The sequence below is a fragment of the Macrobrachium nipponense genome, chromosome 44 (assembly GCF_015104395.2).
Source record: "Macrobrachium nipponense isolate FS-2020 chromosome 44, ASM1510439v2, whole genome shotgun sequence".
Lineage (NCBI taxonomy): Eukaryota > Metazoa > Arthropoda > Malacostraca > Decapoda > Palaemonidae > Macrobrachium > Macrobrachium nipponense.
In genome coordinates this window covers 29,936,321-29,955,936 of record NC_087221.1, presented here as the reverse complement: position 1 = coordinate 29,955,936, position 19,616 = coordinate 29,936,321, and the positions used below count along the sequence as shown (strand labels likewise).

Here is a 19,616-nt window from a genome sequence, read left to right as displayed (position 1 = left end):
AAGCCAAGACGAAATCATTTTTACGTTTACATACTATTTTTACTGGTGTGTATCAACTTTAGAAAGCAAAGGAATTATACAGTCGTATCGTATATATAGACAGTATTCTTGAGACACCGTAAATACAGTGCAATTGCAAAGTTTGTTTCGATTTGGGTTTATGATGTAGTTTCCTTTAAAGTCATTTTTTTCCCGATGTGCGAATACATTCCTTTTCCTTGTCAAATGTTCTTTCAGTGAAATGCTTCCGTTAACTGAAAATGTGTCAAGTGTTGTCGACCAAACGGATTGCCGTACGAAATTACACATTTCCAAAACCCCTCAGTATTTCTCTGAATAAATTTCCAAATTATATATTTGTGATATTTCGAAAATATACATTCTGTATTTCAATTGCCCTCTGTTACTTCTTTCAAATGAACACCGCATTCTTTAGAATCATGAATTTCAAGTCAGTGGCCCCTGTGGGCTCGTTCCTTATGAACAGGGTTCATCTTCTCAGTAATAATAATAATGATGATAATGTACATTAGAATGATAAAATTAATTCTTAATGTTCAGTAGCCTTAACTGGAAGTCTTTAGTAAATGTAATTCTCAATTACAAGTGTACTTGTTGAAATTATCATTTGGATCAAACTTTACATTCTTTATTTTACCTTCCTTGAATATGAGGTTCTTCCTTTATACATGATGGGAAGGGGAAAAAAATGCATTTTGACACCTGGCAAATATCTTTGAGGTCATTTGCAAGCGACGTCCAGATACAATTGTGCTCGAAACTTTATTTGGGAAAGGGTTTGGACATAATCTCCCTTTCTGACAACACTGACTCAAAGCAGTTAAAGATGTCGTTTTCCTGTTATATTCCACATTCGACTCAGAGCAGATGAGGTAAAATCAATCGAACAGACAATTTGTTGTTATCAATCTTTATTATTGTTGCATTTTACAAGGCACCGAATTGCAGCGGTGTCGGCCCGGGAGACCACCATCCCCCTCAGTTCTTCCAGGGTCTGAGATCTTCCCCACAGGAGAATTTGGAGTGCTGGGGGGTGGGGCTGGAGCGGGGTACTTTAGCTATGAAGCGTTTCAGCCTCAATGGTAGCCGGCAAGGAGGCTATATCGAACTTAGAGATGGCAGTGACGGTTATCTTGTAGAGGGTGTTGGGGCTGAGGAAAAAGAACGTGTGGTAGTGCGACTGGTCTGATGGCGTCAGGGAACTTTTCTGAAGTACACGTCCTGTCTCCTGGACCTTCTCGATTTCCGAGTGGTAGCCCATGACCGGACATCGGTCGATGTCGTCAGGGTCTTCGAATTCGATTTCGATATCGTGAGCGGTTACGTACCCGATGCGGAGGTTTTTGGGCTTGCTGGGGACTTGAGAGAACAAAGAGAATGAGTACATAGACTTATGATTTAGATGTTTAAACAAATTATAAAGCTCATTGCTATTTCCAGCTCTTATAAACATGAATACACGGTCATTACAATATTACAAATTTCAATTATCTGAATGACGTAAGTTTACTTGAACTGACAAAATGAAATTCTTTACAAATCTAAATATATATATATATATATATATATATTATATATATATATATATATATATATATATATAATCACCCAAGTGTTCCACTTTAAATATTGATAAAGAGATTATTCCAAATCTATACTTAGAATTCAATACAAACTAAGTACGTCTATGTTGGATCCCCTAGATTTGGCAAACGCACGATCGAAATATATGACACGTTTGAGTTAAAGACCCCAAGAAGTTCATTAACTTACTCTAAATACTCATTATCATACGTTGCCTTTTTCGATTTTATAAGGGTTGTCAAATTTAGTAAGTTGAGAAGCGCGCATGAATAATTTACATATATCTACTACTAGAAATATGTCTGTATATGTATCTATTTGGGGTTCACCTCCTGTATAATGATGCTAATATATTTCGACCTCGAACGATGACGAGGACATCACCAATCTGATAATTTCAGTAAAAACGAGGAACTATCTAACCAAATAATGGCAAATATTCCAGCTTAGAAAACTCTTGGATAATACACATTGAATAATTGCAGGAACTGTGTAGCCCAATAATGGTACATATCCCAGTTTAGGAAACTAGTTAAAACTAGTTACTTGGAAGGGCTGATGTGTCATATACCAGAAAATATGTCAGACAGGAGGTTGTGAACTCCCGAATATTAATTATTTAATATTTTTTTACATGATTATGTGCATCGCAACCCTTATGTATTTGTCAAAAATAGTGTTGGATGTCAGTACAGACAAACTATTAAAAGACATTAAAAATGAAAAGAAATTCGTACATTTGTAAAGACCAATGACGAATATTTTAGGTTAAGTTAATTCAGATTTAATATTCATACTGGAAATGTATCCATTTCAAAAACATCACAGTGTAGGGAACTACAATACCCTGTTGTATATAAATGCCACCATCTACATCGCCTCCTGCGCCGAGCGGTATGTACAAGTGTATATTCTTGTATTTTACCCAAGCCCAATCCTTTGTATTGGCCTTCTATTTACTATACGATTCACGTACTTCGATTAACAAAACTAGTTATGAAAGGACTTCGTATTTGGGATTCAACATTGTATATTATGTAAGTGTTTTGCATATCGTCTTTTTGATTGTTAACAACCTCAGTTACCAAATTGTCAAATAATAACATTGAGATTTTAAATCTGCTATCCCGTCTGAATTACTCGGTAAGGCTTCAACGACCTAACCTTGTAATAGTCATATTTATGGGCTTTAACTACTGGTATAAAACTCTTACCGTAATGTGATGTAATTCTCATGATCATTGTTTTTACGTTCTTAATTGCCTTTACCGACTGGAGCATAGATTTTATTTTCGTACCAGAAAATGACATAATTTGAAACGTTGTGCGTTTGAATCAATACAGTGGCTAAAAATGAATTTTGGAAGTTTACTATATAACCTCTAGTGCGAAGAATGATCTTCGATAAATAAAATAGAAAGGATGAGCTCATATTTAGCAGTTACGTTGGGCTATTCAGTACATTTTGTGTATGGAAAGTGTTATATATATATATATATATATATATATATATATCTATTTATATATATATATATATATATATATATATATCTATATACATACATACATACATACATACTACATACATACAAAACATTATACTGTATCCCTAAAAAAGAGGGAGCCTCCAGAAAAAGAGAAGACACGTATCACTGTTACATTCACACTTAAACTGCTGAATCTTGGATGAAACCCCAGTGCAGAAAGCTGCAAGGATATTAACCACGCCATACACCACGGGACAGGAGAGTAATTTCGTTGGAAAGCATGACTCCGTTTCGCTAATACTCTTTCATCAAATATAAAAGCCCTTTTTCTCAGAAGTTTACAGAAATCAAGCAGAAGTTCACGTCAGAACAGACGCTACTTGTCATCATGGCTTTCTGCCGACTTGAAGCCAAGAAATTTGCAAAATAAATAAACAGTCAAGCGACGGTTTACTCAAAGTTACAACATTACATCGATTATCTTTTTGACTTGAAGCCAACCTCCAACTCTCCCTGTGTAAAAATATGTACCTCAGATGAACAGACAACAAATCACACAAGAATTGATCATATAAACATTTCACTACAACTTCAAAGTATAAGTTTTGGAGACGTACTCAAGTATTTATCATATAAAGGGAAAATTAGTAGGCATTGTTTTATTTATTATTATAATTTTTTTGCGTTGTAACCAATCAAGAATTTACCGCAAGTAAAAAGATTTCATTGACAGTTTCCAAGTATTAGTTAAGATATATTCAGCAAGAAATGAAAAAGGTGACATTCTATCTGACTGAAACCTAAAGAAAAAGAACAGTTTCTCATCTGCACAAAGAAAGAAATCAAGCTTCTAAGTAATATCTGACAGAAACCCGGGGAACAAAGTGAACAGTTTCACATCTGCGCAAAGAGAGAATTCAAGCAACAATGCATCGCCACTCTTTTGCAACTTACCGCAAGGGAGCTGAGCCATACAGGCAACAGCAAGGCCTAGGACGAGTAACAAGGCGTATTTCATGATGAAGGCTTTACAAGCAGATCACAGGTGCAAGGGCGTAAGGCGTTGCAAGCAGATCACTGAAGTCGGAGAGCGCAAGTCGTCTCTTTTATACGAAGCGCTTTGGTACAGCGCAGTTCTTGAGTTGCAAAAAAAAAAAAAAAAAACTATTTAAAATAAAAAAAAAACTCTTGTTACGCAGCACAGTAAAAAAAATGTTGGCCCAGATGGAACGTTTCACACCGAGTCTGTAAAAGAAAAAAACGAGAGGATAAAAACATTCGTCCGCTTAGATTATCGTGGTACATTTTTAGTACACTAAGGAACACAAATATGAACAATATGTATGCATATACGAATACAGTATTTTATATATATATATATATATATATATATATATATATATATATATATATGTGTGTGTGTGTGTGTGCTGTGTTTATGTATATATGCATATACTACATATATATATATATATATATATATATATATATATATATATATTATATATATATTATCAGAGGAGGCATAGGGAAATGCATTGTACTCAGGTAAATTTATTTTGCCGACGTTTCACGACTCATAGTCGCATCCTCAAGGCTAATAATTAAAGATAAACACACAACATTAAAACAACGCACTGCATAATTCATAAAAATTACGCAATATTTAAAAATTCAATGAACATCAGCATGTTGAACATTTAAAAATTTTGAATATCTTAAAACAGAAAAACACCAAGCGCTAAAATTATGTAAAGTAAAGTTACATTAAAATTATTTTTAAAATTGCAGAGGAAAACATACAAAAATTATATGTATGTAAAAAAAATAAAAAATGAAGAATAAATAAATAACACTAAAACAGTAAGACTATTCTGTACCTTATCCTCGCAAAGGACGGGCAGTGACTGAGAGAATTTTTTAAAAAAAATATAAACAAGCACTCTAGGCGATGAACAACTGAACAGAGGAGGATTGCGTATTTAAGGACGGAACTATCTTTTTTATCATAATGGATTCCAAGGTTGTTAGGTCGTTTTCATTTTGTATTTGGCCTATAATAGTAAAATCCTTATTATTAATGTATGTTTTACATGATTCAGAGTGGTTCCTGATATTTGACTGTTCGGGGTTTGTTAATCTGCTGCCCGTTCTAAAACTTAAGCCCCTGTGAGAATCTATTCTCACTTTTAGTAACCTCTTCGTACAACCCACATAAGTCCCGTAATCACATCTCGGGCACGTATATTTATATACAACATTAGATTTTAGAAGAGGACTAAGGCGGTCTTCCGTTTTGAACAGGGATCCGATAGTTAATGGATTTTTTGGAACTATTTTTAGGTTCAGTGCCGGGAATTCTTGAATAATTGCCAGGAACTTTTTTTTGAAGATGTCGTCATGAAGAAAAGGGAAGCTAGCAAACATTTTTAATTTTGGTACTGTCAAAACCGTTGGCACATCTATGAATCGGGCATCAAGCATTTTCTTAAGCATTTTAAACAAAAAATTGTCAGGGAAGCAGTTATTTTTAAGGTACTGGGAAAGAAAGTTAATTTCATCATTAAAAGTAAACCAAGTAGAGGTATGGGTGAAGGCCCTGTGTAGGAGAGTTGAAATAGTAATGAGTTTAAAATTATAAAAGCAAGAACTATAAAAGTTGATACCTAACCCAGTAAAAGTCTTTTTTTCTAAAAATAAAACACCCGTGTAAAAGCCTTCCTCGTTCCTGGACACTAGAACATCCAGAAAGGGAAGCTTGTTTTTTTCTTCTTCATCGAGTGTAAACCTGATATTAGGGTGTAAGGCATTGACAAATTCTAAGAATTGTTCCGCATTAAACTTGTTTCGGAATAAGGCGAAAAAAGTGTCATCAACGTATCTACGATAAAACTGAGGCAAGAAGCTAAGGGGGCAATCATCAAACATACGCTCTTCCAAAGAGCACATAAAAATATTAGCAAGTGTCGGGCCCAGGGGGATCCCATTGCTACTCCTTCAACTTGTCTGTATAAAAAGCCATTAAAAATGAAAGTCGTGTCCTGCACGGCTAGTTCTAACAACTATTTAAAAAACTCACGACTAAAATTATGAAAAGTAGAGTCCGGCTCTATAAATAACTTATCTAAAATAATGTCTATCGTCTCCCCTACAGGGACATTAGTAAAAAGGGACTCAACGTCCAGACTATTATAGGCCAAATACAAAATGAAAACGGCCTAACAACATTGGAATCCATTATGATAAAAAAGATAGTTCCGTCCTTAAATACGCAATCCTCCTCTGTTCAGTTGTTCATCGCTTAGAGTGCTTGTTTATATTTTTTTTTAAATTCTCTCAGTCACTGCCCGTCCTTTGCGTTCCCTATGGTTCCTCTGATAAGATGTACCTAGAGCTGCAGCTCCTTCTTCTAAGGATATATATATATATATATATATATATATATATATATATATATATATATATAGTATATATTTATTTATTACATGGAAGTAAACAATCAATGTTTAGAATGAAAAGAACTGTTTTGAATTCTGGTGTATACTGTCAAATGTTTTAATTTTCGCAAAATAAAATCGGAGAAGATGAAGTAAAGTTTATTGTGGCATAAATGAGTAAGATTGTCATTATTTAATAATCGAGTATCGTCAAGCCTTTATTACCATTTCATTCATATGCTGACGTTGTATACCGTTTTTATTTACCTCGCTTCCTTAGTACTGTATAGTAGTATCAGTTATCTCTACTAAAAACCTTATTTGTAACCTCTCAGGCGTCGATAACTTGCTTAGTTGTCATTAACGTTGATAATGAAGGATATATTAAATGAGTCATTTTGAAAGTTCCCGCAAGGGGTACTGCTGTCAGTGCACCTCATGTGGTGCACTGTAGACACTACTTGAATTTGTTTGCAGCTTCCCTTCGGCCACTAGCTGCAACCCCTTCCATTCCTTTTACTGTACTTCTGTTCATATTCGTTTTCCTTTATCTTATTTCCTCCCTCTCCTAATAATGGTTTCATAGTGCAACTGCGAGGTTTTCCTCCTGTTACACCTTTAGATTCTTTTTACTCTCAATATCCCCGATAGCTGAATGACCTCATAGGTCTCAACGCTTGGCATTTGCTTAATCTTTTATTCCATTGTATTTCGGAATATCATAGATTAAAAGTGCACACTTCTATACAGAAACGGTACAAAATTAATTACCGATTGACAACTTGTATCTCAGTTTCCTTTTCGACATAATCACTGTCAGCTTATTAGAAGAAAGTAAACATATTTGCTGTACCTTGTAAAGGGAACCCTGCTCTTACTGCCTAAGATAGCAGGCTATTTTTGGAATCTCCCGGCCACATCCTGCATACCTACTTATGTATGGTTATATGGCAGTGATCATATACCTTATCGCTTTCCTAATATTCTTGAGCTGTTTTCCTCTGGAAGCCTTGACATCCGAAAGGGAATAAATGAAGAAATCAGTCTCTGTATCAGTCTCTGTCGTGTGTGTTTCGACCACTTGTTTCAGGTGCTATGATTGTTATTTAAATATATAAGGAGTTCGCGGTTAGTATAACATTCAGTAGTTGTCACCTCAGGATATGCAAAACTGAGAGCTTCACGTATGCTTATTTAAAGATTAATTAGGAATCGGTTGTGAAGACATTGCCTCGAACACGAAGGTCCAACAATTTGCTGTGACACTTCCCAAAAACTGCAGAATGGAATTCGAGTGAAATGATACGAACAGCCATGCTTGCCAATGATTTTAATCAGTCAAAAGATACATTATCTTTCGGAACATAAAATTTCAAAAGAGGTGCTAAATTTCAAACATCACATGATAATTTTAGTGATGAAGGAAAAAGTGCTTCGAAAGGTTCACTTCTGAATAAGATCAAGACATTGTTGTTGATGATATTATCTGCTGAAGATCTGCTGCATTTATGGAGGTGGGAGACACACGTCTGTGGATCCAAGTGTGTTGCTCTTTATCCAGGTGACGAACTCTGAAAGTGAATGGCGAGAATATTTAGTGACATTATAATTATTATATAGCGGCATGTGCATATTGTATCCTTATTTTTTTTTATTGATCTAAGCTTCGTTTTTACGGATGACTGTGTTAGCTACGAGCAATGTTTGGTACTGTTGACAGTAAGACGAGCTTTCTTAATAATTGACTACGTTTCTGTGTGTTTGTTTAAGTTTGTCTGCGTGTTTGGATGTGGGTAAGTTTATGCAACATTATTGCCTTGCCCTATCAGGATATGTTCACTACATATCTCGATAAATTATTGATGAGATTCTGGATCCAATTTCCCAATAAAGTAACAAATCCAAGAGCAGTTCACTCGCCTAATTTCGCATCATGGCTTCTTTCCATTCTTTTCAAACTTCACACAGTTGTGTATCTCGCAGGTCATTAATTTCACACAAGCGCAGTATAATCTCTTCACTCACATTCAGCTCAAATTCTATCTTCGTGTCTAAAAGATCTGTCCTATTTAGTTATTATGTCTTTAGATATTACACATTTTACCCTCAGTGACCCCCAAGTGCTTCCCTTCTGCAGATCCCACGGCTGTCTTTTAATACATTTTCTCCAGCAGTGAAATATACCCCAGCATTTTTACATGTTTGTTTATGATAGTAGTTGGTCTTTATTACTGTAAATGAAGATCTGTCCTTCTCTGATTACTTATATATATATATATATATATATATATATATATATATATATATATATATACATATGTATGTATGCTTATGGTATGTATGTATGTATGTATGTATGTATGATGTATGTATGTGTATGTATGTATGTATGTATGTATATATTAGCCCAAGAATACCAGATAGTTAATTGTCAAAAGGGTAAAAATCAAAGAAATAATCCCTTTTGACAATTAACCATCTGGTATTCTTGATATTTTTGTTTATCTGATAACTCTCTTTCCAACTGTATTTCATTCGTTCCTTGACAATGTCTTAGTAAAGACGAAAGCGCTTAGATTTCTACCTTTCATTTTCCTGTGGTATTCGCTTATTTAATGAAGTCATGTGCATCTACTGTGATTTTTTAAGCATATATATATATATATATATATATATTATATATATATATATATATATATATGTGTGTGTACGTATGTATGTGTGATAGAACTGTAGGAAAGAAACATTTTTCATACCAGAAACTCGAGAGTAGACCCCGGGATAATTAGGAAGAGCACATCCGTTGCCCCAAGAGACGATTCCAATCTGTTCCTTGTGCGTTCCAGACTGACTGTCAGTCACCATTGGTCCTCCAGAATCGCCCTGGAATGATTAACAGATGTACAGTGATAAAGTAGGTCCAGTTAATCTTATACTTGGGAAACAGAGGACACTAGAAAACCATTTTTTTGTCTGGAGTTAAAAACTGAAAGTAAATTAAGCATTCACTATGATCTAAATCATAAAAGGGGTTAGTGCCATCAGTGTACCTCACGTGATGCACTGTAGGCATTACTTAAAGGTCTTTGTAGCGTCCCTGTATCCCTTAGTATTAACCGCTTCCCTTCCTCTTACTGAACCTCCGTTCATATTCTTCCATCTGACCTTCCATCTCCTCTAACAATTGTTTCAGTGCAACTGCGAGATTTTCCTTTTGTTACACCTTTCAAGCCTTCTTACTGTCCATTTTCCTTTCAGCGCTGAATGAGCTCATATGCCTCAGCGCTTGGCCTTTGGCCTAAAATCGATTCTATTCTAGTATTTTCTAAAAGTACTCACCTGGCAAGAGTCCTTTCCACTGACGCCTGCGCAGATCATTCTGTCGGTGATTTGGTTGACATAGGACTGGCTACATACTGCGTTCGACATAGTTGGGACATCTACCTCGTACAGGACATAGGGTTGGGATCCTCCTGTGAGATGAGAACGATTTGTTTTGACTTAATTTCTTCCGTATTTTTTTTTATTTGCGTCAGTTTTTGCTTCGAATTTCACTTTATAATGTAACAACATTTCCTGCAATGCGGCACCGCACTCAACTTCGTCTCGGAAGAAAAGCTTTTGCCTCTATTGTCACTAAAGAGTACGGTTACGAAATGTAGAGAACTGATGAAATACACGCTTATGGCGAAAACCAAACTTTTTTTTGAGGCTCGAAACATGTTATCATTTCGAGGTCTAGGCAATCCTTATGGAAAGGATTTACGATCTAAATTCAGGCAACGTTCTACTGACCTGATGTTAATGTTCCCCAGCCGGTCACTGTTGCAGTGACGTTTTCGTAAAGGAGACCTGGAGTTGGAAGGCAAATGGGAGCGATTCTGTTATCAGAAGGAAAGGCGATTACTGACGATAACTGGATCAGTGCTGCGTCGTAGTCTAAGGTGTTACCGTTAAACTGTGGATGCATGATGATCTGAAAAAAATATGAAGTGTTACCTTGCAGTACAACCAACCTACATGAAACGTAATCCCATTCGTTTATACTTAACAGGAGGATTTCTATTTCATTACTGAGGACGAGACAGAGTGCCATTTTCAGTCTTTCAGGTGTGTATAGTACTTACCCTTTTCACTCCATAGGCGACTGAAGCCGTCTCAGTCGTTGTTGACCAGTTGTGATCTCCAACGACAACTTTGAGAGACCTTGGCTTTGTGCTGATAAGAGAAAGAAGATTGATCATATTACTTTCTTTGCCTTCGGAACCTAAATATATGAACGGTTTAAGTTATTTAGGTATCCTTTCATTTACTGTATGAAATTCATCACCTTTGTACTTAAATTTTTCAGAGAATAGTTGGTGACTTCACTCGCACTTGCACTCTGACAACTTTTTACAGAGCTTGATAAATGACAAAAGCCAACATTCGAGTTGATAAAACTGTGAAAATGAAACGGTTGAAAATTTCATAAGAAACAGCAAATGGAAACTACTGAGGTACCGACAATTAGTTGGCCCAGTCTGTAATGACCTCAGGGGGGATCATAATGGCGGCTTAGCAGTCGATGATCCATTTCATGAACTTTTTTTCCCAAAGGCTGAAGTACAGGTTTGTTTTGCAATGACGTACTTTCATGCCAAATGAAGTGTATAGGATACTGATTCAGTAGATAAAAGAATGACAATATTCAGAGAGTTAGATTAAACATAGAGCATGCACAAGTGTTATTCTGTAGGATGTTATGAAATATTCTAAAGAAGAGTATGTGATAAATAAAGATAAAGGTTTATAATAACTCATAGGATAGTATAGTAAGAACTGCCAGGGTGGACTATAAAATTCACAGTCATATACGTATAGTCACACCTACTCACATAATTATTGAATATCTGAGTGCAAGCTTATGCATATGTATGTTTGCATGATTATGTATGTTTTGGTCTTATATTCTTATGGGACTGAATATTGTGAGGATTGGTAAAAGACTGTAGAGACATTAAAGGGCTGTTACAAAAGGCAGTATGACTGGGCCAAAGGGCACAAAGCTATAGCTCCTGGCCACGAAAACTCCAAGTTCTGGAAACTTACCCTGTGACGCAGTGAGATGCAGTCAATACCCAGTCGGCGGAAATGAGAGAACCACCGCAGAATGGGCGGGTGCCCGTCCTTGATGACGTGAGTGCCACCTGCCAGGGGTATTCGTTGATTCCTGTCTCGGTTCCTCCAACAATCCTCGCGAGCCGATTGACAACGCCGCATTCTGGAATGACAGACGTTTGTTGTCAAGGTTGTCAGAAGACATTCCAATTCGAGAGTTTCTGGTTGGAATGTGTGTTTTTAACTTTGGCAACTGATTACTACATTTAAGGTGCATTCCAGATTTGGTCGATTTATTTTTTTTTTTTCATCTTTATGTATGACACGCAATTGCAAGAGCACAAGCGCACGCACGCGCAGTCGCACACACATACGCCATATTCTCCGATGCCAGTCACTGTGAAGTCTGCAAATGAAAGAGTGCATAGACTCGGTCACCTAAACCATCAAGAATTTCAACGTTTACTTTCATTTAAACACACACACACACACACACATATATATATATATGATATATATATATATATATATATATATATATATATATATATATATAATATATATATATATATATATATATATATATATATATATATATATATATATATATATATATATACGGAATACTTACGGCATGGTGCTGCTTTAGTCTGGGGTGGAGGTGTAGGGGGGTCACTTGGATCTGTTAAGAAAAAAATATTTGATAAAAAGAATTATGTATAAATATAATCTGCTGTCTGGAAGGTAAACTTAAATAACCAATCATTGACGTTTCCGAAAATAGAAATTATCATTTCCGAAAATTCCCAAAATAGATCTACTACTTTTCACGACCGAGACATTTTTTTTTTTTTTTCTTGACTTATACTAAAAATCTGAAGGGAAAATTCTTTCCTGATGTTTCCTTAAATGGAACTTTTCTTGAAGGGAAAAATTGTTTCCTGATGTTTCTTAAAATAAAACCTCTTTCCTAAAGGGAAAAATTCTTTTCTGATGTTTCCTAAGATGGAATTTTTCATGAAGGGAAAAATTCTATTTCCTGTTGTTTCCTAAAATAAAATCTCTTTCCTGAAGGGAAATTCTTTCTTGATGTTCTTAATTATAAAACCTCTTTTCTGAAGGGAAAAATTCTGTTTCATGATGTTTCTTAAAATAAAACCTCTTTCCTGAACGGAAAAATTCTATTTTCTGTTGTTTCCTAAAATAAAATCTCTTTCCTGAAGGGAAAAATTCTGTTTCCTGATGTTTCTTAAAATAAAACCTCTTTCCTGAAGGGAAAAATTCTTCTCTGATGTTTCCTAAGATGGAATTTTTCCTGAAGGGAAAAATTGTATTTCCTGTTGTTTCCTAAAATAAAACCTCTTTCCTGAAGGGAAAACTTCAGTTTCCTAAAACAAAACCTCTTTCCTGAGGGAAAAATTCTGTTCCCTAATATAAGACTTTTCCTGAAGTTAAAAATTCTATTTCCTGTTGTTTCCTAAAATGAAACTTCTCCTGAAGGAAAAAATTCTGTTTATTGACATCTTTCTTAAAATCATTTTGTTTTTAAATTGTCCTAAAAATGCTTTTGAGTTAAAGAAAGATGATATTATTGAATGGCTTTCTCATAACGTAAATCACGGGGGGAAAAATCAAGAATAAAATTTATGTGAAGGAACGCGTAATGAAGGTTAATGAAAATTAAGAGATATTGTAAGTGTGCGTCCACTGCACAGAAGAACATGTCTCTTGCATATGACAAGGTTGAAAACAAGTCGACAACTCAAAGTGGAGAACGAATATTTGGATAGCGTTGGATAATCAATCGGATGAAGATCTTGTATTCAGGATGTTTGTGGTCTGTGTATATAAGTGGACCGACATGGTTTAATAATTTTAAAACTAATAACAATTTGAAGCAAAATAAAAATAATACAGATAATAAAAATAGAAATAACAATGAAATTAATAAAAATTATAAAAATAATACAAATGTGAAACAGAGTAAAAATATCAACAATGAAGATAATAAAATAGAAATGATAAAATAGTAAAAATATTTAAAAACAGTTAAAATAAAAACAATACATATATGGAAAATATGTGAACATGTTTGTGATCTGTGAGCAATAAGTTGCTGACGTGTTGATGATACTTCTTGCTGTTGTGTGGGCAAGTCATTAACGTGCATTCAACATGTATGTGATTTGTGTGCAATAAGTTGCTGACGTGTTGATGAAATGTCATGCTGTACAGCCGATTTTCCCTAACGATTACGAAGCGCCTCAGTGGCGTGATCGGTATGGTGTTGGTGTGCCACCTCGGTGGCCGCGAGTTCGAATCTCTGGCATTCCATTGAGGCAAGAGATGTGTATTTCTGGTGATGGAAGTTCACTCTCGACGTGGTTCGGTAGTCACGAAAAGCAGTTGGTCCCGTTGCTGAATAACCGCTCGTTCCATGCAACGTAAAACACCATACAAACAAACAAACTACTATGAGATTCAGGGCCTCTGTAACACGGTTTTTTCGCAATAACTTTTTATCTATTCATTTCATAAATATAACGCTTATTCAGAATACATATTATATCTACACATAAATTTTGACTGTATTCTGCCTTACGTAGGTTGAATAAATTTGGCACTTATAATGTAAAAGTGACCTTTTTTGAAGACGGGCCAACTTACTCAGAGAAAAGGTTTCGAACGCACTCGTTACGTAACTTATGACAGCATTTCTTCCTTCTTTCTCGATGGATGATTGGCTATACGTAACGAAGGCTAAACCTCTGGCAACAATGACATACAAATTTAAATACAAGCAAAGCAGTACACATTTTTGAACTCTGAAACCTCTCCACTTATAATTGTCATAATGAACAAACCAACAAAATATGTTAATAAATACAAAAACACTTCGATTACTAGTCTAACTCCCAAAATAGGTTTCCTAAGAAATTACAGTCTACTTTATAGGTCACAATCAGATTGACAAGATGTAGGGAATAGTTGGTAATTTTCAAAAACATAGTAGACAAGCTTGATTTGATAACTGCTATATCCAATGTCAAGCAATTTTTATTTATTGGCTATCTACCTATTTACTGAAAAAAAATTAGCCGGTACCGTATATTGGCTTTAAACCTTCACCAATAATTATCGGCAGAATGATGACTTCATGAGGCTCCACCCACTTTCGCCTCGTTATAATTCAGGATAACACTGAAGGCTACCATGGGCACTGTTGGATTAGAAAATTTAACATCTGTCTATAAAAACTAATTACTCGAGCAGCTGTAAGGAGTGCTAAATGATCCTCAAGGATCCCAGCAGTTGGCCTACACGTTTAATTCATGTATATTACTGCTATACTGTTGCGGCACTACTGCTACAGTAGTATTACTACGCTAGCACTGATACCCCACCCACATCTATGTATCGTTCCGCCATTCATAAAGTCTTTGGGTTTCAGAGCTGATGGAGTTTCTGACTGGTGGATGGGCGGGGCAACATTTCGTCAAAAGGTGTGTTTACCTTGCTTACGTAATGAATGTTTTTCGACTCTTGACTAGTAATCATTGGCCATGGCATCGGCTAGATCATTTTTACTCTATAAAAATTAAAACTATCGGGTTTAGGTTATTGATAATGCTGACAAAATTTGTGTGTGGTTCTAAAATATACATATGTCAACTTTCAGCTACATCCGATGCTTTGACAAGGAGCAAAGTCCAAAAAACCGTGTTACAGATACTCTGAATCTCATAGTAAGTAACGATTACGATCTTTACCGCTAGCAGTGACCGTGCAGGTGAAACCCTGCATAGCCTTCCCTCTGTCACCGGCTTGGAACACAACTGTCATGGCATTGGAGTCGCTCGTCTCTTTGAGTCCAACCACTTCGCCACAGTACCTGGAAATGAACGATATCAGTTGATGGGACTTCTAGTTATCTGGCGTCGCAACTACCGGGGTCACTGACTCCTCAAGTCGATGGCATATCTGTCGATCGGTTTGGCTGTGGAAACTGACCTTTGAGATGCTGTGGGTTTCAGCATTCCATGCAACTTTGTTAAGTGGTCGAAATGAAGTTGATGAATCTGTTTGATGCCTTTTATTTAAGGAAGGAGTTTCTGAAAGTTTTTCTTGGGGGGAGGGACTTGAATTATTAATGTTTACATCACAGTCGCAGTGAATTTCATCTCGGGTGCCATATTACAAAATTAGTTTGAGAGAAAAAAAGGGATTAGTATAAGATAAAAAAAAATATGGCCGCAACCAAATCCCACAAGCAGAAATAGCCTAGGGATTACGGAACTTGCTTTTGTATTAAATTAAGCTGATTTTTTAAATTTAAAATAAAATTTTATGTCAGTATCTCACCTAGAGGAATAGTCGCCAAAACTTATGTCTACTGTAGAGAAGGCACAACCGTTGATCCTAAAATCTGAGCAGGTAATAGTTAGTGTGGAATCCAGTGACTCGCCCTGCAAAATATAATAATAATCATAATAATAATAATAATAATAATAATAATAATAATAATAATATACTGGATGTGGCAGCATTCAACAGTTCGCTTGTATTTATCATTATCATTATTGTCTCTTAACCTGACCCTTTTTATCCGTTTATTTATGAATTTGCAATTTTTTTAATAAGCGAGCTCTTCTTCCTATATTACCTATGACCTTCTGTTACCTCTTTCTAATGAACACAATATTTTTGGAAGCTTGAATTTCTAGTCAATAGCCCGTGTGGGGCTTATCCCATATGAACTGGGTCGATCTTGTGAATAATAATAATGATAATGTAAATCAAATTATGTGGCGCCAACTCACATACGAGAAAAAAACATGGCTAAAAGTGATTACAAATAAACTTAGAATTACCAGAATCAAATGCAAGCAACTGACAAAAACATTTCTAAAACCGAAATATAAGTCAAATTTGAATTACCAGGATCAAATGCGCTATTCCGCAGACACCTACCGCAAATTTCCAAGTGCAGTCCTGTGGCTTGGTGTACGCATTTGGGTAGTTCTCGGATGTTATGGTGACCGATTGCCCCGGGGCTAGGGTGGTGGAACTGCCACAAGTAGCCGTTTGCTTCCCTGTGGCTTTTGCAAAAAAAAAATAAAAAAAAAAAAAAAATAACAATAATAATAACACGTATAAGAATTCTGCTGTGGCCAGAATGGACAGAAAAAATAATTCACCTTTAGATGATGTTATCTGGGAACATTTACAGCACTTTAATGCAGTAAACGTGTCTCTCTCTCTCTCTCTCTCTCTCTCTCTCTCTCTCTCTCTCTCTATATATATATATATATATATATATATATATATATCTATATATATATATATATATATATCTACATGTATATATATTATATGCATACACACACACACACACACACACACACACATATATATATATATATATATATATATATATATATATATTATATATATATATATATGTATATGTATATGCAAGTCGTTACAAGTCTTCCATTCCCTTTACTAACGGCATCTAGTATGACTACGTATTACAGATTATAATATTTTACATTCATTCCAAATCGGAGTTAAAATAAACTGAAAGAATATATCGAATAGCAGCCAAGGTCTATAGGCCTTTTAGCAGCCTGACCCAAAGTCCTAAATGACTGTAACTCAGTACCTTAGAAAATCACATTACCTGCTTTAGCCGGAGCGCCTTTGTCCCTGGAAGAAAAGAGATTGCAGATGTGGTGAGAGAAGTGATGTTGAAAAAGACAGTTTATAATTTTGAATGGGATCTTTCCTATAGATAGTGACCCCCAAAGGGGTTTTAAACCGGTATGTATCCACCCTGGCGGCGTGTTTAGTACAACCCCTTTGAGGATGACTGTAAAAGCATAAACAAAAGATTGTAAATATCATATAAAGATAATGACCCACAAAGAATGTCAAATGCTAGATAACGAACACCGAATTTTATTGTGGTCGCCATCTCGGAAAGATCCCGTTCCTGTTTTGACAAACAGGAGTATCTCATTTCAATTCAGCAAGTATGAGGTACAATAATTAAGGGGGGAGCGCCTCAGTGGCGTGATCGGTATGGTGTTGGCCTGCCACCTCGGTGGCCGCGAGTTCGATTCTCGGGCATTCCATTGAGGTGTTGGAGATGTGTATTTCTGGTGACAGAAGCTCGCTCTCGACGTGGTTCGGAAGTCACGTAAAGCCGTTGGCCCGTTGCTGAATAACCACTGGTTCCATGCAACGTAAAAACACCATTCAAACAAACAATAATCAACAGGTCGAATTCGTTGTAATTATTACATGAATGATACTATAGAACCTTTGAAAACTACCCTAAGATTGTTTTAATAAGTTGTTAAAATAAGTTGTTAAAAACATCCATGTGTAGCGACTGCAACTGACGAAATAAACTAACGTGAGTATTATATTTTTCTTTTTAAGGTACGGCCCTACAGAGCGTCATCTATAACCAGGTGGACCCGGGAATCGTGCAAGTAACAAGTGAGTAACAGCAGGACAATCACAAGGTTATTAGATTGTGAATATGTGTAATTAGGGCGGGTTGTATTCGCTCGCAGGCGCATCGAGTATGTTGTGATTCCCGCGTTTTGGTTGAGGTAGCGTTGCTGTGGGGACGGGGGAAGAGAGAGAGAGAGAGAGAGAGAGAGAGAGAGGAGTGGCATGGAGGAGGGGAAGGTGGGTGGGGTGGGTGTTAGCCCCTCGATGGCTTGATAGGAGTGGTAACATACTATCATTTAATTGGCGTTGTATTTGGTTTTTACTTGCTCCTCAATGATGCTATTCATTTGTCAACGGAAGCTTTTATGTAGAAAAAAGTTAATATTACGATGATAGTTATTCTATTTCTTTTATAACCCCGAACAGGGACTTTGGTACAACACAGAACACTTTAACAATTCATACGCGGGAGGCGCATACGTCATTGTTTTAGTTTAAAAAAAAAAGGTTAAAGCATTCCCTTTAGGACTGTGTTATACATAATGGAGAATGAATGGTTAAAGGCGTGTTTCCTGATGGCACCCATAAAAACTTTGAAGAAAACTGACTTTTTCTTAACGCTTAAATTTTGATAAAAGTTCTAACCTTTAATAACGATATTAAAGAGAGTTTTTGCCGGGAGAGAACTGAAAAGACTTAATACTTTATGTTACTATAATTATAGTTACCATCATCGAATACACTAACTTAGCTTTCATTGAAGAAATGTCTGTGGAGATTCTAACGGTGATCAGGGTTTTCTTGCATTTAAAATAAAAACAAGTAAAAAATGCGCCGAAGTTTCTTCGGCGCAATCGAGTTTTCTTTTCAATGAACTGTAATTAAGGCCACCGAGAATAGAACTATCTTTCATGCTGTATGAGCTGCGGCACGTGAAACTTTAACCAAGGCCAGGTGGCGACCTGGCCTATGTCGTTGTCAGACGCACGATTAAAGCTAACTTTAACCTTAAATAAAATGAAAACTGCTGAGGCTAGAGGGCTGCAATTTGGTATGTTTGATGATTGGAGGGTGGAAGAGCAACCTGCCAATTTGCAGCCCTCTACCCTCAGTATTTTTTTAAGATCTGAGGGCGGACAGAAAAAAAAGTGCGGACGTACAGACAAAGCCGGCACAGAAAACTAAAAGTAGGATTTCTGTATTGTGAAAAAAAAAAAAAAAAAAAAAAACTTGGGGGCCCTCATATTCCTCTTATCACCTTAAACTTAAAGAGAATAGGTGCGTTTTCATTTTGAAAAGACACTAACCGCTCTGGCTGTAAAAACAGGAAATAACATAATAATTAAGTAGAGTAAACTACAAATGGAAATAAATGAACTGACGAATGAAACCAAACAGGAATAAATAATAGACTGAAAAAATTTTTTTTTAAATGAAAGTGTAAAATAACGTCCCATCAAAGCAGATCACTGTCCCTATGGGTTATTTTCTATTGGCGTTTGGCTGTTCAGGCAAATCGCCA

The 19,616-nt window shown here is 35.9% G+C and overlaps 2 protein-coding genes across 3 annotated transcripts in view; both read right to left on the bottom strand.

Annotated features, from left to right (window-relative positions):
* Positions 1-915: 915 nt before the first annotated feature.
* On the bottom strand, positions 916-4,205 carry LOC135204137 (uncharacterized). The gene is made up of 2 exons (XM_064234144.1): positions 4,047-4,205; positions 916-1,380 (listed from the first exon to the last, which is right to left on the bottom strand). Exons 1-2 carry the CDS (start codon positions 4,108-4,110, stop codon positions 1,076-1,078), a joined length of 369 nt encoding a protein of 122 aa, XP_064090214.1. The 5' UTR covers positions 4,111-4,205; the 3' UTR covers positions 916-1,075.
* A 3,637-nt stretch (positions 4,206-7,842) lies between these two features.
* LOC135204136 (trypsin-1-like) overlaps positions 7,843-19,616 on the bottom strand; it is a 16,227-nt gene continuing 4,453 nt past the window's right edge. The window contains exons 3-13 of one of the 2 annotated variants that reach the window (XM_064234142.1): positions 17,313-17,338; positions 16,601-16,728; positions 15,992-16,095; positions 15,400-15,521; positions 12,261-12,311; positions 11,621-11,792; positions 10,657-10,747; positions 10,325-10,505; positions 9,869-10,002; positions 9,286-9,412; positions 7,843-8,100 (exon numbers count right to left, since the gene is read on the bottom strand). In XM_064234142.1, coding sequence (XP_064090212.1) covers positions 8,036-8,100; positions 9,286-9,412; positions 9,869-10,002; positions 10,325-10,505; positions 10,657-10,747; positions 11,621-11,792; positions 12,261-12,311; positions 15,400-15,521; positions 15,992-16,095; positions 16,601-16,728; positions 17,313-17,338 — 1,201 coding nt within the window. In that variant the 3' untranslated portion in view covers positions 7,843-8,035. The remainder of the gene's footprint in view (positions 8,101-9,285; positions 9,413-9,868; positions 10,003-10,324; positions 10,506-10,656; positions 10,748-11,620; positions 11,793-12,260; positions 12,312-15,399; positions 15,522-15,991; positions 16,096-16,600; positions 16,729-17,312; positions 17,339-19,616) is intronic. The other variant, XM_064234143.1, reaches the window with a different exon arrangement.

What these genes read in the sequence shown, in the direction of transcription:
- LOC135204137 (XM_064234144.1), bottom strand. Translation starts at nt 4,110, where the DNA reads ATGAAATACGCCTTGTTACTCGTCCTAGGCCTTGCTGTTGCCTGTATG. An exon ending in TATGGCTCAGCTCCCTTGCG is followed by an intron (nt 1,381 to 4,046) that starts GTAAGTTGCAAA and finishes TGTTCTCTCAAG; the next exon opens with TCCCCAGCAAGCCCAAAAAC.